Source organism: Hyperolius riggenbachi, chromosome 8 (assembly GCF_040937935.1).
Source record: "Hyperolius riggenbachi isolate aHypRig1 chromosome 8, aHypRig1.pri, whole genome shotgun sequence".
NCBI classification, from domain to species: domain Eukaryota; kingdom Metazoa; phylum Chordata; class Amphibia; order Anura; family Hyperoliidae; genus Hyperolius; species Hyperolius riggenbachi.
In genome coordinates, this window is record NC_090653.1 from 65,361,491 (window position 1) to 65,383,938 (window position 22,448).

Consider the following 22,448-nt stretch of genomic DNA (forward strand, 5'->3'; position numbering starts at 1 on the left):
ATAGGCGCACAATCAAAGACGCGCACTGCCAGCCCAGCGCAGCCGTACTACTCTGGGTCATAGCAACCCGGAAGTAGTAAATGGTTGGCCTACATCCCTACTGGCCACTACTTTCCCTCAGTCCCACATTTTATTTCAGTTACAATTTCCATGCTATAGCAGGCCCAGGCTTTCCCACATTTTAATTCTTACTATTTCCATCCATTCTTCCACAGGCCACTGCTTTCCAATAAGTTCTTCTGGGATTTTCCCAGAAATGAAATTCTTTGGGTAAGCACTGCAGTGGATTGCTGTAGAATGGATGGAAGTTTGTAAGAACTACTGAAATGTGAGTAAGCATGAGCCTGCTGTAGTATGGAAATTATAAATGTGTGTGTCCTAAGGTTCCTTGCAGTTGAAAATAATTGTTCACGTGATGTATTTTACTTACCTGGGGCTTCCGCCAGAATCCACGCCCTGAAGTCTTGTAGTTCTCTCGCTCTCCCAGTCGCCATCCTTAATTTGCTGTGTGGCCCTGTAAACTGTATACCCTACTGCGCATGTGTTGGCTTGGTGGCGAGGCACTTTGATTGCACCCCTGTAAAGCGCTATGTACGGGTGCAGAATGCTCCCAGCAACAGGAGTGCAATCAAGTAGGCATGCCGCCAGGCTAGTGCATGGGTTAGTATTGCATGACCTAGCTAAGTCACACACCTTACTGGGCCACGGCGGACCAAGGATGAAGACCAGTAGGTCAGTGAGGAAACTACGAGATTGCGGAGGCCCCAGGTAAGTGAAAGAGTGTGTTATCTGGTGTTATGGAGGGGCGCAATTTCAGTGCTTGCCATAGGCACTATTTTCCCTAGATACGCCTCTGCGGCCTTGTCTTGGTAGGTTTACAGTTGTGCCTCCTTCCATTTCTGAATGATTGCTTGAACGGTGCTCCATGGGATGTTCAAGGCTTTGGAAATCTTTTTGTAGCCTAAGTCTGCTTTAAATTTCTCAATAACTTTATCCAAATGGAAGATAATGTGTAGCACTTCCTCTTAGCTGTCAATAGTTTGACGTGCAAGGCCAAGATCCAGCAGCACTCCAGATCACACTGCATGAAGTAGAAAGGCAGCCGGCACCATCCAGTTCAGTAATGCTCTTTTATGGAAGTAAAAACATCTCAGCAGATAACAGCGACGTTTCGAGGAAACCACCTCTTTATCAAGCTCATGTTGAAAGTATGTCACATATAAATCATTCGAACACAGGTTTATATACTAAGCATGATTATGCAGCAGCCAATCATACACAATTACCCTTCTGCCCAATCATAATAGTCCGTGAGTTGCCGGACCTGATGGGGAACTTAGTGGTTGCTGCCTCATAGGTGCATTCAAATGGAGTCCCCCCCCCCCTCCCCAAACACCCACCTTGGTAACATGCAATCAGAGAACGTCTAGTGGAGCAAGCAGTTCCATATCATTTTGTGCAGGCCAAACACCACGTAAGCCAATTAAGATTTATGGTAATAGAGCGGGTGGCCCCTTTGAGGAGAGGGGGTGATCGAGTTAAGAGACTACTTTGGAGAGAGGCATTTTGGATTAAAAAGCTGGATACAATGGAGCCTCGGGGACTTAATAGAGAACTTGATTTATTACCTTTTATTTAGTGATTTGTTCCCAGGAGGCTCCATTGTATCCAGCTGAATGCTAGAGCATTATATTATCTATGGGGTCTTGACTGTTCTGATCTATTAATATCAGAGGCAGGTTTTTTTATGTTTTAAACCCTTCCAATGGGCAGGTGTGTCCCCTACATTCAACAGTCACCAATCATTTTGATAAGGAACAGTTCATTTGGTCTGTTTTGGCGCAAACGCTTGCAAGATAGCTACACCCCATGGAAATTAATGGGGGGGATCAGCAAAGACCCTTGCTACAGTTTTGCAGTCAATTGATGGTACACTTTGCTGTTAACTTTAAAGGATACCACAACTGAAATGTGACATAATGAGATATACATGTGTATGTACAGTGCCTAGCACACAGATAACTATGCTGTGTTCCTTTTTTTCTTTCTCTGCCTGAAAGAGTTAAATATCAGATATGTAAGTGGCTGACTCAGTCCTGACTCAGACAGGAAGTGACTACAGTGTGACCCTCACTGATAAGAAATTCCCCTTTTTTACCTCTTTCTTGCTCTCAGAAGCCATTTTCTGCTAGGAAAGTGTTTTATAGTTGGGATTTCTTATCAGTGAGGGTCACACTGTAGTCACTTCCTGTCTGAGTCAGGACTGAGTCAGCCACTTACATACCTGATATTTAACTCTTTCAGGCAGAGAAAGAAAAAAAGGAACACAGCATAGTTATCTGTGTGCTAGGCACTGTACATACACATGTCTATCTCATTATGTCACATTTCAGTTGTGGTATCCTTTAACAAACCCATGACTGTTGTGTTCGACACACTTTATTTTTAAGTAAACCCTCTTATGAATTGAGAGTATATACAGTGTTTCTACTCATAAAGGGGAACAAGGAGACTGACATATATCTCATATATCTCCAGACGCGTATCTACAGGCGTGCACATAGGGCAGCTGCTATAGGCGCCCCTTGCCGCTCACCTGGGGGGGGCGCATGTCTGAACAAATAAATCACCCCCCTCCAAGTCCGAGCACCTCCTCATGCTTCTTCCCACAATCCGCAGCCGCCAGCGCTGTACCGCTATGCTGCCCTGCCCGGAGGAGAAACACTTACAGTGTCGCACAACATCCTGTAAGCTTCTTTCGTTGTCCTGGCAACATCGGCAAATTCGAGCACAGTATGCAGAAGTGGCTTCCCTTCCTTCCTCCTCTCTCCAGGAAGCCCCGCAGACAAGCAGTGGAACGTAGGGAAGGACAGAGCAGAACACGTGACGTCACCTCCTTCCCCGCTGGACTGTTCAGTGACTTGCTGAAGTTTGTAAGCTGCTGCAAGAATCAGGGTAACGGGACAATGATTGCCATACCAGCCCAGAGTGTAGCCTGTAATTATCTGCTCAGCAGGCTGTCTGTGAGGCTTCACGAGTGATTGGGCTGATATCCCCCTCTCATCACTGTCCCTTGGAGGGGCCGCAGGTACTTAACACCCACTCACAGTCATTCAAAACTTTTATTGCACACAGAGTTAATTTGTTTCACCACACTGTGTGCTAAGACTGTTTGCATCCACAGCAGTACGTTTAACTCTTTAGTGTCTAATTTCTTTTCCACTGGGGCTACTGGACTGGCCCTTATAAATCCAGGACAGCTTACTATTTCATCTCAGAGCTGAAGCTAAGTTAGAAATCAAACTATAAGGTAGAGATGAACTGTAATAACCCATTATTATAAAATATGTTCTGCAGTGCAACAGCAGCTGCTGGCCACTAGAGATGTCGGCGAACGGTTCGGGAACCATTCGCCGGCGAACCCCTCACCCTGTACTACTTCCCGGTTGCTATGACCTGGAGTAGTACGGCTGCGCTGGGCCGGCGGTGCGCGTCTTTGATTGTGCGCCTGTTGCCGGGCACTTTCTGCGCATGTGCGTGATGTCATGCTCATGCGCAGAGAGTGCCCGGCAATAGGCGCACAATCAAAGACGCGCACTGCCAGCCCAGCGCAGCCGTACTACTCTGGGTCATAGCAACCCGGAAGTAGTAAATGGTTGGCCTACATCCCTACTGGCCACTACTTTCCCTCAGTCCCACATTTTATTTCAGTTACAATTTCCATGCTATAGCAGGCCCAGGCTTTCCCACATTTTAATTCTTACTATTTCCATCCATTCTTCCACAGGCCACTGCTTTCCAATAAGTTCTTCTGGGATTTTCCCAGAAATGAAATTCTTTGGGTAAGCACTGCAGTGGATTGCTGTAGAATGGATGGAAGTTTGTAAGAACTACTGAAATGTGAGTAAGCATGAGCCTGCTGTAGTATGGAAATTATAAATGTGTGTGTCCTAAGGTTCCTTGCAGTTGAAAATAATTGTTCACGTGATGTATTTTACTTACCTGGGGCTTCCGCCAGAATCCACGCCCTGAAGTCTTGTAGTTCTCTCGCTCTCCCAGTCGCCATCCTTAATTTGCTGTGTGGCCCTGTAAACTGTATACCCTACTGCGCATGTGTTGGCTTGGTGGCGAGGCACTTTGATTGCACCCCTGTAAAGCGCTATGTACGGGTGCAGAATGCTCCCAGCAACAGGAGTGCAATCAAGTAGGCATGCCGCCAGGCTAGTGCATGGGTTAGTATTGCATGACCTAGCTAAGTCACACACCTTACTGGGCCACGGCGGACCAAGGATGAAGACCAGTAGGTCAGTGAGGAAACTACGAGATTGCGGAGGCCCCAGGTAAGTTAAAGAGTGTGTTATCTGGTGTTATGGAGGGGCGCAATTTCAGTGCTTGCCATAGGCACTATTTTCCCTAGATACGCCTCTGTATATCTCCGTGTATACATTATGTACATATGTGGTTAGGCCCCTAGAGGCAAAGTGCTCCAGTGTTTGTTTACCTAGTACAATTTATTCGGTAGTGCAATATATAGACCAGTAAGGAGGTTGCTAAAGTTGACAAGGCAAGAATTTGCAGCATTCACCAATAACATGGATCAGAAGTGCAACCCGAAATCTCGGGTACCTGCACGAATTCCTAAAAAGAAAATGATGTTGCAATAACCACACACACTGCAGGGGGAAATGGATGCCCTACATACCTGAAAGAATGTGTTCACCTCCTTCCCATTAGCCGTGAAGGTCATAAGTCCCGTTTCCAAGTCAATTAAGCAACCGATCACAAGGTCTTCCTTCCGTACACGAGCCTGCTGAGTGTTGCTGCCGAATTCACCACCCCAAACCATATAGCAGTTGCTGCGCTTAATGCTGAGAAGTGAAAGGATATTATTAATGCTGAGAAGTGAAAGGAAATTAGACAGTGAGGAAAATGATAAAATCATACGCCAAGAATTAAAGGGACTCCGAGCAGTGCAGAAACTATGGAAAGATGCATATCATTTTAAAGCTCTCTTTCTCCTCTTTCCAATCATATATAAATCGCCGCCCTATGCCTTTTAGTTTTCGCTATTTTCGCGATTGAAATTGCCACGGCAGCGACGATTTAGGGGTCGTCAGAAAGAGGAGAAAGAGAGCTTTAAAATGATATCCATCTTTCCATAGTTACATTGTATTACACAGGGGGACTTTTTCCTAAAGTCAGCAGCTCCATTCTGCTGAATGGAGCTGCTGACACTGGGGAAAGTGTCGTCCTGTGTAATACAATATAACTATGGAAAGATGGATATCATTTTAAAACTCTCTTTCTCCTCTGACGACCCCTAAATTGTCGCCCTACACCATTTCGTTTTCTCTATTTTCGTGATCGAAATTGCGGCTGCAGCAATTTCAATCGCAAAAATAGCAAAAAATAAAAGGCGTAGGGTGGCGGTTTATATATCATTGGAAAGAGGAGAAAGAGAGCTTTAAAATGATATGCATCTTTCCAAAGTTTTTGCACTGCTCGGAGTCCCTTTAAGCAATTATTCAAAAAAATGTTATTTGCTGGAGTTTATTCTTATGACAAGTAGGCAAATAAGAACTAATTAGACAGTATCCTTCCAGAGGTCTTCTTGGAAAAATCCATCCACAAAACACTAAAGGGATACCACATACAATTCAACCAAATCATATAATGTTTAGGTTTATGGAATAAAATGATACATTTGATAGCTTTGACTCCATTTGGACTTAAATTACCTTCATGTATATATTCAAGTGTGGTCTAAACTGGGAAAGCCCTAAAGGGGTGGGTGTGGGTGGCCATCATGATCTTCCCATCATGGTCTTCACACCTGCATAGCTACGAAAACACCTGATCTGAAGAATAGTCCCCTGCATCGGAGGGAGGGAAGGTTAGTAGTTGGGGGGCCCCCACAGCTTTGGCACCCGATTGCAGGGGCCGCTCCCCTCTAGTAAAGCCCGTATATGTGTGCGGGCTATATATGTATATGATTCTCAGATATTTCCTCCTTGATGACTGATTAGAGCGCCCTTGCTATCTTTCTTCTTCTAAGCTGTCAAGGAGATGCCCACCTGGGTCGAAGTGGTGGGTGACCGCGCCTCTCTTCTAACGAAAGGGAGACGTGCTATAATAATTATAGTAGTACATACTTCCACTTCTCCTGTAATGTTAAGTTTGACCTTACCCCTTCCAGCCCCAAAGCTGTTCTTTTAGAGAGGGATGGAAGCATGAACCACTTAACAGATGAGCCATCAGTGATGAAAGAATAGTAAAATGGAGCCTTCCTTGGGAGACCAGTGATAGTACAAAAGCTGGAGAATAGTGGAGAACCTTGAGGAACATAAGTGATACATGAAGCAATAGCGGTTATAAGGCCAGGACTTTATACTTCTTTTTTCCTCTCCCAACCCAGCTTTCTTACACTACTCCCCTTTCATGTGCAGTCACTATATGCGGCAATCCACTCTTCAATTAACAGAAGCTCCTCTCTATCATCTCTAGATCCCTGGAGCAAATTTCATTTAACCACCACTGTGATTCCATATTACAACTTTGTTTTAGCAGTGATACCCTGTGTGTTGGAAAATTTAGATTAATGCTTTGCTGTTCTTCAGTGATATATGTCAGCTGAATAGCGTACTGGTAAGGCTGTTGCATTTGTTGTGGGATTTGAGCCTTTGACCAGGGTTCGACCACGGAGCGCGCCTTAAAGCGGAATATAACCCTGCATTTCAACTTTGCTCTAAAACATTATTTACAGTATATTATATGCAACCAGCATTTTTTTTTTTAAAACCAGCATTGGAAGATTTACACAGGGCTTTAAAGTTCCTGGAGATTTCTGCAGACGCATCCGAAGCTGAAATAGATACATTTTGTTTACATAAATGTATCTAAGTGTTGAATGTTACACACTTTGGCTGTCCTCCAGCTCAGTCAGAGAGAGTGAGTCACATTCAACACTTAGATACATTTATGTAAACAAAATGTAACTATCTGAGTTTCGGATGCGTCTGCAGAAATCTCCAGGAACTTTAAAGCCCTGTGTAACCCTTCCAATGCTGGTCTAGTAAAAAAAAAAATGCTGGTTGCATATAATATACTGTAAATAATGTTTTAGAGCAAAGTTGAAATGCAGGGTTATATTCCGCTTTAAGTGGCTGCTTGATGTAAATGTTTTAAGTCTTGTCCACCACAGTCCATAGGCTAAGGGGGCCTTATATGACAGTACAGAGAGTAATAACATAGTTAATGGGGGGGGGGGGGACATTTTGACAGAGGTTTACATTGTGCTCTGTGGTCAGACTAGTTTTGGTATGGTTAGATGGCATCTGGTTGTAGATCGCACAATTGTTTTCAGTCACATCAGACCTTTGTTTCTCTCCACTCACCTGTTGAAGATGTTTCCTTTATCATCTCCCATAGTGATGGTGGCATTACGGACTTTGACCAGGTCAAAGTTCATATCATAGAGATGGTAATCGGGAGTCACCCATCCTATCCATACTGCAGTGGGTTCCTGTCCAGCAAAGATCCTCACTGAGTAATAATACTGAGAAAAAGAACAGAAAAATACAGGTCAGATATGAACAGATGCCTCCAAAATCTGTGAAATTGCCAAATCAAACCGTGCAAACACCCGAGCAGAAAAATATAAGTGTATGATAAATTCAGCGGGATATCTTCTGCACAACCGACACATGTATAAGCAATGTACAAACAATCTTGCACGGTCTTACGCAGGAGATGAACTTATTTGATTTCATTTCATCTAGGAGCATAAAATAGATGAAACCAAGCTTTGACATGGACTATCTACACCAGGGGTCTCAAACTCAATTTACCTGGGGGCCGCAGGAGGCAAAGTCAGGATGAGGCTGGGCCGCATAAGGAATTTCACAATCGCGGCGCATGGCCGCCTCTGCCCGCCCCTCTCACTCTTCCTTCACAGAGAGGGGCGGGGAGAGGCGGCAATTGACGTCAGGAGGGGCAGAGCTGAAGCTGAAAGCTCTGCCCCTTCCAGGAAATGCTGGTGGATTGCCCCCCGGGCGATTTGGGGGCTCTGCAGCCCTCGTTTAGCGGCGGGGATGCGGCGGATTACTTGGGAGCACTGAAGCGAACTATAAGGAAGCTTTTGCCGGCGAGGGCCACAAAATATTGTATCGAGGGCCGCAAATGGCCCGCAGGCTGCGAGTTTGAGACCCCTGATCTACACAGTACTACAATATGATCTGGAACCTACAATAGTAAAAATTGATACCTGGGTTAAAACTGGGAATTAGAATGTCAGCCTGGCTTCACCCAAAGGAATACCTCTACTCCCACACTCCCGAGTCCCTATAGAACTCCCCCCCATGTATATGATCTAAAGATATGTGGACGTCCTGAAATGCATAAGCAACTGGCCAAAAGAACTGTGATGGCTCATTGCTTTTTACCAATATGGGGTGATAAAGTAGGTTCAGAATGTGCTGCCCAAATGTCTATACAAAATGTATCACTCTAGAAGGAAATCAGTCCTCTTTAGACCATATAAGATCATATAAGATCATTTTATTCCTGCCTTCTTTAACGTGAACCCGAGGTGAGAGTGATATGGAGGCTGTCATATTTATTTCCTTTTAAGCAATATCAGTTGCCTGGCAACCCTCTAAAAATTTTAGCCATAGTCCCTGAACAAGCATGCTTCAGATCAGGTGTTTCTGACAATATTGTCAGATCTGACAAGATTAGCTGCTTGCTTGTTTCTGGTGTAATTCAGACACTACGGCAGCGAAATAGATCAGCATGGCTGTCAGGCCCATTTCCAAGGCCATGTGGACAGTGCGACTGCCCTGAGCACCGGGTGGCGTGGCAGGTGGTGGGAGGGGGGGGTGTGTGCAGTGGCTGGGGAGAGCGGGTGGGCATAGCGCTACAACTCACCTTCCGCAATGCACATTTCTTCAATCACTTTCCTCCCAGGCGTCTGTTGCATTGGTAACATCGCCCCTTGTGATGACGTAACCGCATGTCATCACGGGGAGCGCTGTTACCATCGTCGAGGCAGACACCTGGGTAGAAGGAGCCTATGGCTGGCTATACTGGAAGCACCTATGCCTGGCTATACTGGGAGCACCTATGCCTAGCTACCTATACTTGGAGCATCTATGCCTAGCTACCTATACTGGGCGGGACCTATACTTGGCTAACCGATACTGTGGACACCTATACCTGGCCAGCCTATACTGCATGTACCTATACCTGGGTCCGTGGGGGGAGGGGGTTTAGACCCTCACCCTGGGTGCATTTTTGCCTAGAAACTGCCATGTGCAAGGCCACTAGTATTTTTTAAAAGGTAATAAATATGGCAGCCTCCATATCACTCTTACCTCAGGTTCACTTTAAATCCTGTATTCCTCAAAATCAAACAAAGACAACATCATAGCGCAGACTGTTGTAACATCACTAGAGAGGGTCCCACTCCCCAGTGTAACTAATAGTTTTTATCGGGTCCGTCCCCGACCACCCCTTCACCTTGTGCAAATAGCCCACCTCACTTTCCTGTTATGGCTAGCAAGATCACCCTTTATGATAACTGCTTTGACTGAAAGACAGCACCTGCATATTATCACCACCTAGACTTTCTGCTCACTGCCACCTCCCACTCTGTGTCCGCCGTGGATACCCTCAAAGCAATACAGAGATAGATCATTGCGCAACACACCACTATTGGTGTTGAGCAAACACGCATGGCCAGAGTGACACTAGCACGTGCAGCGTCACCCACCATCAACCAAATACAGGCGCCTGTTTGCTCCCCCTTAGACACTGCTGACCACTCTGACACTGACAGATAGCTATATGCACACTGGCACCTCAGTGCTGCTCCTTAGTCCTGGCACTGCACAACACTCTAGACTTCCACAACATCTCCTCAGTTGTCTCCTCTCCAGACAACTCTGTGTTAACTCCTGCTGGTCTCCAACACACCTCTTAGGAGCAGCAAGCACACCCAGTTTTATCTGGGCACTAAGGAGCCTAAAATAGTGTAAAACCTTATTTAATTTGATGTAGTAAAAAAAAACCTGAAAAAATGGGAAACATTTTTAAAATGGTATGAATCGCTTAATAAAATCAGAGGACGTCTCCTCTGCACATCACATTGGTCAAGTCACGCCTAAGCTCCTCCCAATGCATTTCATCACAGACTCATCAGCCATTTTTGTTTAACCCTTTTTTTTTTTGTACATTATCAATTAGAATTGTTTTAGTTGTTTTTTTTTACAAAATGTTTCACTATTTATTAGCCATGTTGGTGAAGCAGAGTTTGCATATGTTTGAATGCGAGTGTGAGTGGATAATGTAGTGTATCCTCGGACACTATGTTATGTTAATTGTATGTTTCTAGGATCGTTACATATTAAAGAAGAACTTTACAGAGCAGGTGGTTGTATGTTTAGCATTATTACTTAATAGGACTAGCTATACACAATATTAAATAGTCATACTGTTGTGGTGTTCATGATGATTTCTGGATCATCACGGTCATCTGGCACTACTTCCCTCATCAAACGTGGCATGGCTGGGACAACGGGAGGTGGAGAGATAAATGCCGGTCTCTTGGCTTTGAAAAGGAATCTACAAGACACAGCATTCAGTGATGAAACAAACAGAACTATGAACTCACAACTACTTTGTAAAATTGACCATTATTTTCAGTACTCACCCTCGCTTTGCTTTGGGCTTTTCTGTGGTTCCATCTGTCTCATTATCTGGATTTGGTGCTTCCTTGAGAGGTTCCTTAGCTACTTCTTTTTCATTGGTGGCTTCCACTTCTTTGCGGGCAGCAGACTTCTTCAGGACTTCAAAGTCAGAATCCATGTCAACATCTAGCACATCATCTTCAGGTATAGTTAATGTACGTGTGATTGGTGTTGCCCCTGGAGTACACTTGAATGTCTCATAGAATTCCACAGGCATGCTGAGTCTGAAGAAAAGCATGTCAGTATTGCTGTTCTGAGATCCAAAAGTCTTATGGGTGACCTTGAGGCATGGAGGATTGTCTACTGTTCCATCAATTCTCGAGATCTGAAGAATATGAGATTTAAGATAAAACTGTAATATAGGTGGAGACATTGTAACAAAGTTATTGCCATGCTAAATAATAAAACACACTAAAACATCATATCAGCTTTGAATGTCAGTAGTAAGCTTAACCTTACTAAATGATCAAAATCACTAGGGTCTAACATTCCAGCGTTAGGACCCAGAACCATCTCCCAGCTGCAGGGTTTACATCCCTGGATTCCTCATTTAAAGGGGCCCTCTACAGTCTAAATATATAATTCTTTAACAGAAGTAATACTTGTCCTTCACTGTTCCCACTGTGCACCAGTAGAGGTCTCACTAGAGACTGTTTTCAGGCATTTGCCATCTTTACTGCCTCTGACTGCCAATCCTGATGTAATTTGTCATTTCCTCCCTTACTTTTTTTTTCTCCTATAAACTGCACTGTCATATCTAGCTTGCTTTGTAACACAGCATAGATCATATTTCAGCATCTTCTGCAGAGGGGTGGGGTGTATCCCTTCTCAGCCTCTTGTCACACTTAACTTCCCTCAGCCAGTCAGTGAGGAGCAGGGATGTGGGAGGGAAGATAACAAGCTTCCCTCTCCCTGGCAATGCATCAGAATAGAGGCAGGCTGACTGAAAAAAGGGAGGGGCTTTTTTTAATTAATAGAAACAAAAGTAAAAATTGCAGCAGCAATCAAATACCACCAAAAGAAAGCCGTATTTGTGTGAAGAAAAGAGGATAAAATTTAATTTGGGTGCTAAGTTGTATGACCGAGCAATATACCGTTAAATTTGTGAAGTGATGAATTGTAAAAAATCACCTGGGCACTAGGGGAGTATAAATCACTGGTCCTCAAGTGGTTAAACATATTATTTCGGGTGCTTTAATATGGTGTAGATGTGGAGTAAATTAACAAGATTTAACAAGGTTTTGTTACAACCACCATTAAATTAATTAAAAAACAGGACTGCAGTTGAGAAAAACAGAAAACATAGCAAAGCTAAATAATCTAAAGCACAGGTTGGGTTTTAAGGCACATGAGCCTGCAGCTGCACTTGGACTCTGCTTGTAAAGGGATGGACTACTGTATAGGGAAAGAGGGGTCTACTTCCTATGAAGAAAGGAGCCAATGGGTAACTCTGCATGGTGAGCTCCACATAAGGAATGGGGTCTGCAGAATATGGAAGAAGAACGCTGCTATATTTGGAAGTAGGGATGTACAATGCAGTTTGGCCATGGGGGCAAGAAAGTATCAGTCTGGTCCTGGGGGGCATTTGATGACTTTGCTCGGCTCCACAAGGCAGTAAGAAACTGACTGAGACTTTACTTTAGGCACATAACAGCCCAGTGGAAAAAAAACAGCCTCCAGGCTAGGCTAACGAGTAGCTTGAGTATTTCTTTCTGCACTGTGCTTTATAAAACTGCCGTAAACCTGCAAATGAGAATGTCTAGGTGACATTCGAAAGATAAAATATCCTTGGCTGAACTTTCACTTTAAAGTGAACTCAGATAGCTGAGGGGGAATTAGACAGGCTAAAACTCTCTAAATACATACAGGGTGCAGCAATTCTCTGTTTTCTTTCTGTCCTCTGCAAGAGTTCAGCTCCACTTTAAACCACATGTGAATTTCATTACCTCAATGTGGCCATGATCTGGAGGCACATTCACAAACTGAGGAAGACTCTTGCTAAACCAGGTGGTGATTTCTCTCTTCATGTTGATTGCAAATGGCTCAAACCCTTCTTGGAGGCCACAGATAGTAAAAAAGCGAAGGCTGCTCACGTCCTGTCCAAGGTTCAGTCGACCAACTTGGGACATTCCAAGACTGCAGACAGGTATAAAACCTGGAGAAAGAGTGGTCAGGCTTAATTCTACCTACAGCATAAACACAAAAGAAGTAGCCTGCTACCCACCGCAAGTGTTCTCAGAGGATGCAGGTATATTATAGGGAATATTTAAAAGGACTCCGAGCACGTCTCATAGGTATGCTTTTAAGACTCCGACCAGTACTGCAAAGTACTTAAAGATTCATACCTTTCTGTAGCTTGTGCTCTCCTCTTTCATTTGATGCCTGAATAGCTGTTCTACACCAAATAGTTTTTGTTTGATTTCAATTTAAATATCGCGGCTGTCATCTTGGCTATGTTATAACTTCCGAGTCACCCCTGTCTTCTCAGTTAGAGAAGTGCATCACTGAATGAAGCAGGAAGAGGAAGTGACATGCATGGCCATTGCACGAGGCTCCTCCAGAGGGGTCATAGTACGACTTTGTTGGAAGTCGTCTGGCTTAAAGTCATGCCTATGAGAGGTGCCCTTTAAGAAGACATAACACAGTCACTCTATGCACTGGAGTGAAATCATATTTGTCTCTAGGTGATAACCCTTGTCCAGGATTTTTAATTCCTTACTTATTTGTTACTTATTTAATTCACCTCCCTAAGAAAACAAAGGAAACCCTTTATAACCACTTCAGCATCTCACTAAACTATCTCATACTTGCCAACCAGATGGCCTCAACTTCAGGATTTATGTAAACACCCTTTAAGCAGATTCCCAAACTCCACTCCTGCATTAGCCAAGAGCCCGTCTGTCTGGACTGTCCAGAGATGGGGAAATGGAGCCCTAGGAAGCAAGCAGCTTTGGGCCCATCCTTTATGGCCCCTTGGCTTTTTTGGTATGATTTGGTGGGGAATACCATAAGTCAACCCCAAGACTCTTTCCAGGACCTAGGCACTTGCCTAAGTTGCCTTGTGGATTACCCGGCTCTAAGACCGTCCCACATTTTACTAGTGACTCTAGTATTGGAAGAAGGAAAGTAGGTAAGTCTTTTTTTTACCTCACTATCACTTTTTTTCCTGAATTCCCCTTCCCTTTCCCCTTCCCCATCCCTGCCTTTTGTTTTCTCTACTACTCATCCTCTTACATCTTGTTTGTTTATGATGGAAATGAAAGCTACGTGAAAAGAATGCCATGCATCTCTTGCTCTTTGGATTTATTCATTTTACTTTACATATTATGTTGCTATCAGGGCCGGATTTACCATAAGGCACTGTAGGCACGTGCCTACAGGCACCTGATGATGGAAAGGCGGCTGTCTTTCCTCCCTGAGCGCCTCCCTCCATCCTTCCCTATGCAGACTCCTGATGAGAGTGTAAATGAGAGGTTACTCACTCTGCTCTCAGCATTCCACTGAAGAGACCTCCCTTCAGTCAGGGGCACCTCTAGCTACTTAATATTGAAGGTACCTCTAAGGCTACCTACTGCTCCTGTAGCTACCTATGACGGGCAAGGAAAGTAAGGCTGAAACTGACAGCTGGGCCAGCCAGCACACTTGCGGTGCGGTTCAGCTGGGGTATGTAGGTTCATGGAGGGGGGGGGGGAGTGGAAGGTGCCAGGACATCTGTGCTTATAGGCTCCTGTGAGGTAAATCCTGGCCTTTTTGCTATCATCAACTGGCCAACTTAAAGAACCTGATGCAAAGATTGCACCTACCTTCCCCGATTTCTATATCCTTAAAAGCCACATCAGAACCAGAGTCGCTGATGAGCATTTCCCCGTTCAGGGTGAACATGATGTTGTTTTCAGTCAGGTCGATCATACAGCCGACCACATCTCCAGGCTGCCAGTTACGCCCAAATGGTTCACTGCCGATGTGCCAGCGCTGACCCTGTAGAGAGAGACAGAAAAGAGTTGGCGTTTGTAAAATTATATGATCACGTCACTGGGCATCCTGAATGTTCAGCATTCTGGATAACAGCAATATTTCTGCAAAGTCCACATGACGCAGGAGAAGGTGGACTAGACATAGAAAAGTAGTGCTGTCACAGATGGTAGACCAGGCTGAAAGTGTAAAATGAAGGCAGCAAATGGCAGCTGCACACGGAAGAGGGATATAGTTTCTACACCGTTGTGGCACGGTAGTGAAATGAATGTCAGGCTTGCCGTCAGCGCTGGGTCCCACGGTTATAATTTGGGCCAACCTGGGCACTATCTGCACGGAGTTTGTATGTTCTCTCCATGTCTGCGTGGGTTTCCTCCGGGTCCTCTGGTTTTCTCACACACCCCAAAAATATACAGATAAGGGACAGCTAATGACAAAACTATATAGGCACCAAATAAATGGAAAAAAAAAACTGTTGCAAAGAGTGCGTTACCTTCACAAGGAGCAGAGCTAGTTCCTTTACAAGGGCTCTTTCACTCAGCAGTGGACAGCTCCCCATCAACCACCTGTTAGCTGCTCCCATGGATGGGCTGTAGCAAGAAGCTGCAAGCATTTGTCACAGGAAGTGGGGTGACACACATCCTCCGCACGAACACCTCAATGGGTGGCACTTACCTGTTAGCTTCCACAAGTAATGTCTATTAGCGTTTATGTAAAAGCTGCTTTTGTGTTGTTACTGCTGTTGAAGTCTCCTTTTGGCAGAATTATCAACAGAAGCAGTGAGGGCAACTCTTGCTCAGTGGTTGAGCTTTATTCAATAACACACTGCTAAAAAATACAGTGACTTTGGTGAGGTGATGTTTGAGTTGGGAAATGTCTCTATGTAATAGCTTGACTTATGACCTTACTGCCCATCCAGTGACATAGTTATTTGCCAGCAAATGCTGAATATTCCTGCTCATGGCTTGTATAATTTTTTTGTTAAGAATTACACTGTCTGCTGCTGCTATAGTGAGAGAAGGGAGAGGTTGCTGGAGAGATAGGGAAAGCGATAGTTGGGCTCTTGTTAGCTTGCTCCTCGCTGAAATTTGTTGCTGAAAGCACCCCAAAACAGCTATTTTGAGGGCTAATGTTCTTCATATGTTTTTTTTTGACACTGACACTGCATAGATACAGCCCTGTTGCAGCTGTGCCCCTGCTTGCTGACACACTGTATTAGATCAGTGCATTTCTTCCCACTCTATTTGTGTGTTTTAACTTACTAAAGCATAGCTCTCTTTGAGGGTGACACTGCATAGATCAAGCCCACAGACAGTTGCTGCCTGCTTGGTATTTGTAGTCCCGCTGTCTGACAGCACACTGTATTAAACAAGTGGTACAGTACATATCCTTCCACTGCATCTGTGTGACTGCACACTGTATTAGAGCAGTGCATATCTTTCCACTGGATCTGTGTGACAGCACACTGTATTAGAGCAGTGCATATCTTTCCACTGCATCTGTGTGACTGCACACTATATTTTAAGCAGTGCATATATTTCCACTGCATCTGTGTGACTGCACACTGTATTAGACTAGTGCATATCTTTCCACTGTATTTGTGTGACAGCACACTGTATTAGACCAGTGGATACCTCTCTGTGTGCGTTAAAGTACACAGTGCAGTGATGCGCACACACACACACACACACACACACACACACACACACACACACACACACACACACACACACACACACACACACACACACACACACTGTATTTGACACTGAATGCGTTCCTCTTTGTGATTACACACACGGTCTACCACTATTGAATATTGTTAGTAGTACTGCATACCCCCAAATATGGGAAAAATAACAGGCAGAGGCAGGCCACCTCGCAGGTATTTTCGAGGTCGTGCTGGCGTGATTTCGTGCGGCCCTCGACCAAAGTACAGTGCTCAGAAGGCACATACAATCAACCCCCAAGATTCTGAGGACGTGGTTGACTGCCTTAAACAGCACACCACATCTTCTACAGCTTCTGCACAGAACCTCCTTGACGCACCGTCCTCCTCCTGCTCAGCTTCTGGTTTCACACAAAAACTTAACACCTTTACCACTAGCAACCCAGCTGCTCCACTTGATGTGTCAGAGGAGTTATTCACAAATGATGCATTTAGTGATACACTTGGGGCCATCCAGCCAACACTCCCTTCAACGCTTGCTGTTGCCACTACCCGACTACCGACATTCCAAAGATCACCAGTGTGGCATTTTTTTTGTTTGTGTGCCTCTGATACCAGCAATGCCATCTGCAACCTCTGCCAAAAGAAACTGAGTCGTGGGAAGCCCAACACCCAACTAGGGACAATTGCTTTGCGAAGGCACCTGATTGCAAAACACAAACACCAATGGTATGCATGCACACATTAACAAAAGCAGCACACAAATATAAAAAAACTTTGCGGCTGTGGTGCGTTAAATAGTGAGTTTGGTCTGCCAGTGTGAAGCAGTACACTACTTACACTACCTGATCCATGTATACACACGCAAGATGTTTTAAAGCACTTTATGCCTCCAATTTAGGAATGCAATATGATTTCTACCTTTTAGGGATTATAATCCTGCTCTGTGTCAAATCCTTAATTTTCCCAAGGACCTTTGGCATGTATCCCACTCATTCATGCCCCCATTCAGGTGTTAGACCCCTTGAAACATCTTTTCCATCACTTTTGTGGCCAGAAACAGTGTTTGCAGTTTTTAAAGTTCGCCTGCCCATTGAAGTCTATTGCGGTGGCCTTCACAGACTTTTGCGGAAGTTCGCGTCCACGGTCCGCGAACCCAAAATCTGAAGTTCGAGTCATCTCTAGCTGGGTTAGCTCTTCATTCCATGCACTGATTGCAGGAGAAGTGGTGTCTATAACAGACACACCCCTCACTGTATTTAACACAATAACAAAGGTGAATTAAATACACCACCATTCGCATACTGATATTTGTAATTAGCTGCAGTATTAAGTGCATTGGCCTTTTAAAAAAGACAAATGCAAGTGTAACATGCATATCCTTACCCTGCAGCCATTAAAAACATAGGCCAGTTCATCTGCTCCCAGCTCCACATCTGGTCTCACATCAGGCCGAGCCCAGCCCACTCTCATCTCCCCTGTTGTGACCGCTTCAAATTCAAAGTACCACTTCCCTGATTTCACTGCATAGGATTTCTCAGCACGGAATATGCGCATTCTCTCAGCTCGAGGTTTGACGATTCCAGCCTGGCCAGCTGCAGAACAGGAACAGATGGAGATCAGTTTTAGTGTTAAAGGACCACAGAGGTGACATGTGACATGATAAGATAGACATGTGTATGTACAATGCCAAGCACACAAATAACTAGGCTGTGTTCCTTTTTTTTCTTTCTCTGCCTGAAATAGTTAAACATCAGGTATGCAAGTGGCAGTTTCTGTACGGGTCGGGACTGGGTCAGACCAGAGACATAACAAGACTTAACAGGGCCTGCAAAAATGATAGCATGAGGCCCCCTTGGTCTGCAAACCCCATGCAGGTCACGTGATCAGGATCCGGTGAATGGCAGCAGCGAGGAAGCAGGAAAACATTACACACACTCCTGCACACGGTTTATGTTAGCAAACAGGGTTTTTTTTTTTCTTCTTTTTGCTAATTGGCTGCACTTGCGGTTGGGGAGAAGGAGGAAGAAGGGCCCCCAAAGCCTCTGGGTCCCCCTGCGATGGCAGCGGTCGCAGGGGTGATGGCTACGCCCATGGGTCAGACTATAGCCTAACCCTCACTAATAAGTCATTATAGCCATAAAATACTTTCCTGCCAGTAAATGGCTTCTGAGAGCAGGAACGAGATAAAAAGGGTCAATAATTCATAGATTTGAGCTCTGGCATACTTCAGTGAAGGTGTCATTGAGCAGAGACAAGGAAACAGTAAAAACATAAAAACTAGATGTAAATATAAAATAATACTGGGGGATATCTAAAAAGTCATTTTTAAGAGAAGAAGGATAGATACAATTGTTTTTCTCAATAATTTATTTTCACCTTGGACGTCCTTTAAGGGTTCATTCACAATGCATATAAGATGTGCACATTACGCGGCAAAACATCCCAAAACAGCTGCTGGACACTGCTAACTAATGTACTGTGCTGCCATTCAGGATGTGTACCCAAAAATCTGTTCATCACACTGGTGGTAATTCAGTAGAAAGTTAATTTCCTTTGCTGAACTGGTTGGCCTAAATTTTATCACATGAGTTAGGCAAAAAATATCTAAAGCTCAACATACAAACATCGATTTTGATCACCCAAACGGGCCCCACCAGGCAGCCATCATGCCCCCTTTGTGTCACCCCAAAAAGTTTAGGCTGGAGCCGCCACTGTGTGTAAACAAGATAGAAATGCTCCTGCTGTATCCAGATGGGAAGCAGATAACTTTCTCTCCTTTATTTGCTCACCAATTACTTAATTAGGAGACAATCTAATAATGTGTCCTGCAGCAGGCAATAATATCCGTTCGCTTCAGTGAGGTGTAATATGAACTGAAATGACATCAGAGTAGTCGCATATGATTCATATATATTTTTGCTATGTTTAAAGAAAACCTGTAACTAAAAAAAGTTCCCCTGGGGGGTACTCACCTCCGGATCCTATTGAGGCTTCCCCCGTCCTCCTCTGTCCCACAGCGGACTCGCTGTGCCCCTACGAACAGCAGGGATGTAAATATTTACCTTACCGGCTCCAGCGCAGGATCGGCTCTCCACTCGGAGATAGGCGGAAATAGCAGATCGCTGTCGGGCCGCTCTACTGCGCTGGAGCAAGTATCCTGTGCAGTAGAGCGGACCCGACAGAGATCGGCTATTTTTGTGCTGAGAGCCGATACTGCGTCACCCGTTGGAGCCAGGGAGGGTAAATATATCAAGCCTTGTCAGGATTGCGGGAGACTTCAGGGGAGCCAGCGTGGATTGCCTGCAGCTACAGGGGAGAGTTAAGCCTCATTGGGAGCCTAAGGCTTCCCCTCCCAAGGTAAGTATCCCCCAGGGGATGTTTTTTTCAGTACAGAGTCTCTTTAATGATAAGGACGAAAATTTAATTTTGAGTGTAATCCCACTTTAAACCTCTCTACTCCCCAGGTTACTTCTGATAGCTCATTGAGTTTGACTAGAATAACACGTGTCTCGTAGACCTTATAGGTGACTGCAACCCCTGCTGCACTCACAGCTTTCCTGGTCAGGTGGCTCGATGTTATAGCCATATCCAATGAGCGTGCGCACAGCTTCACACAGGCTGTCCCTGTTGGTTTTCTTGGTCTTTTCATCCAGCAGACTGTATGGCACCAGACGAGGGTTTCGCCTATTCTTGATGTCCTGGGGCAAATTAGATTTATATATCAGTAAGTTCTGAACAAGACAAGTATTGTTATTTACATTACACTACCTCCTGTTCTTGTTTTTACATTACCTTTTCAGGATAGTTCAACACATTATTAGGCAGGGGTGTTGCCAGGATCCTAAGAGATTTGGGGCACTTTTGGGTGCTCCAGATGAAAAATGGGTGTGACCACACACTAGAATGTGGGTGTGGACATAGGTGGAGCCAAATTTACATGAACTAAACAGTGGTCTAAGTAGGCCTGCCCAGCAAAATGTTGGATGAAGCCCTCTTTCCATTAATACAAAAAGCAAAGTGGGAGGAACTACTCATCTCTTCAATCCGCTCTCCAAGTGTGAAGAGATCCTCTGCAGCTGGCCATTCTCCCTCTCGCATCCGAGAATCAGACACTAGAAACTCTAGCATCTGATTCATTCTCCGTCACTAAGGGGAAAAGCTCGGAAGAGAACATGTCTGGAGAATCTGGAGATCAAGCGGCCAGAGATGAGTACTGCCACCCGCTGCCTGGGGGACATCTGGGGCACTCCAGAATAGATCTGTGGCACGTGCCACTGATCTTTGGGGTTATCAACGCCCCAGTCAATAGGTTAGATGAGGGATTATGGAATATGGCTTTAAATATATCTACATTTCAATATACAGACAGTCCCCTACTTACAAATAACCAGTTACAATATTTTATACATACAAGGTGGTTTTCATATATTCATTATACATTATTACATAATCTTGTTGTTACAGGTTACAGTATTGAATAAACTGTTATAATAAGCAGTTTAAAACACATCCAAAGGGCACTGAAAACAACCAAAAAACATTGTTTATACTATTTTCCAAAACCAGAGTTCTCCGAAGGGAATCATTTCTAAAAGTTTCACCATGTATAACACAGGGTTAAGCCTACAAACAAACTCCCGGAAGGGAACCTGTAAGCAAAGCAGGATCATGCACCAGGTAACTGGGGCCTGGTGGGTATCAAAAGGCCCACCTGACACGTTCTTTGCCCTCTCTCTATTTCATCCATGAGGGGGCACTAAATCTACTACCTTGCCTAGGGCCTATTTACATCTTAATCCATCTCTGCCTGTAAGTAGTGGACCGCATGCACATTACTGTCCTGTACCTGTATTATGCTGTACGTCCATCCTTGCTGCACTCTGTCTCTCGCCCACACATTGTGCCCATTTTCAGCCAGTTTGTCCACCAAAGTGTTCTGAGCTGGTGTCAGCTTGACGTGGGACAGATCAAGGGGTGCTGGTTTGTATCCATTGGACATCATGTACCTTTTTTTTTTATACCAAAAAAGAAAAGTTTATTGTGCAATAGGGCAATACATTATAAAACGGCATTGAGAGGTGCATACAAATTTAGTAATTCATTTTCATAATTTTGGTTCTGTACATTACCACAATGAATTTCAAATTTAAAGTGGATCTGAATTCAGAACTTCCTCTATGCTCTAAAAGTTACGCAACAGCATATTAACATTTAAAGAGACACATAAGCGGAAGAAAAAATATGATATAATGAATTGGTTGTGTAATGCGGATAATTACTAAAGTACTAGAAGCAAAGAAAATATTCTCATATTTTTTATTTTCAGTTATATAGTGTTTTTATAACATTGCATCATTCTCTAATATTTGCAGTTTACACACTACTCAGCATTCTAAATGATTTTTACAGAGCAGGCCAGTGAACATTTGACCTGTCCTGTGCAAAAGAAAAAACAATACAGTGAGTGAGTTGAGATAACAAGCTTCAGAAGACAGAGCTCTCTGTGACTTTGAAAGTTGGGGAGCTCAATGGCTTATTTGCATAGATAACAACTGGAGTTTCTTAACTCTACCTGTACTAGAAACAATATTAGACTTATTTCTCTGCTCCTTTCTTAGCTGTACTACACATACAAATCGTTATATCATGTTTTTTTCGCTTCAGTGTCTCTTTAAAGAAAAACATTTCTTTGATACAAATCCTGCATTAAATCTGCAGGGTGTCTATTTCCTGCTTCCAAGGAAGCAGACATATTGTTAACAGCCTGTGCTTTCAAATGAGCTTATCTGCCGTGACAGTCAGATGAAACAGGGGAGAGATCAAATTACAACTTGTGATTAGACAAAAATGAGGGGGAATTAGCCAGGCTCAAATTCCTAAATATATGCAGGGTGCATTTCTCTATGCTTTCCTTCTGTCCTGTGCAAGAGTTCAGGTCCACTTTAACAACTCAGGTGTAGTTGAAATGCAGACTTTCTGCTTTAATTTAGTGGGGTGAACAAAACCATGGCATTAAAGAGACTCTGTAACAACATTTTTATCCTTATTTCTTCTATCCT

The 22,448-nt window shown here is 44.1% G+C and overlaps 1 protein-coding gene across 10 annotated transcripts in view; it reads right to left on the reverse strand.

The window, feature by feature from the left end:
* The window catches only part of RYR1 (ryanodine receptor 1), a 375,187-nt gene that overhangs the window by 201,747 nt on the left and 150,992 nt on the right, over window positions 1-22,448 (reverse strand). For all 10 annotated transcript variants that reach the window (XM_068250552.1, XM_068250553.1, XM_068250548.1 and 7 more), the window contains 9 exons: window positions 21,236-21,395; window positions 19,940-20,087; window positions 17,773-17,981; window positions 14,549-14,723; window positions 12,692-12,900; window positions 10,709-11,070; window positions 10,491-10,620; window positions 7,395-7,555; window positions 4,703-4,868 (listed from right to left, as the gene is read on the reverse strand). In XM_068250552.1, the coding sequence (XP_068106653.1) occupies window positions 4,703-4,868; window positions 7,395-7,555; window positions 10,491-10,620; window positions 10,709-11,070; window positions 12,692-12,900; window positions 14,549-14,723; window positions 17,773-17,981; window positions 19,940-20,087; window positions 21,236-21,395 (1,720 nt within the window). The remainder of the gene's footprint in view (window positions 1-4,702; window positions 4,869-7,394; window positions 7,556-10,490; window positions 10,621-10,708; window positions 11,071-12,691; window positions 12,901-14,548; window positions 14,724-17,772; window positions 17,982-19,939; window positions 20,088-21,235; window positions 21,396-22,448) is intronic.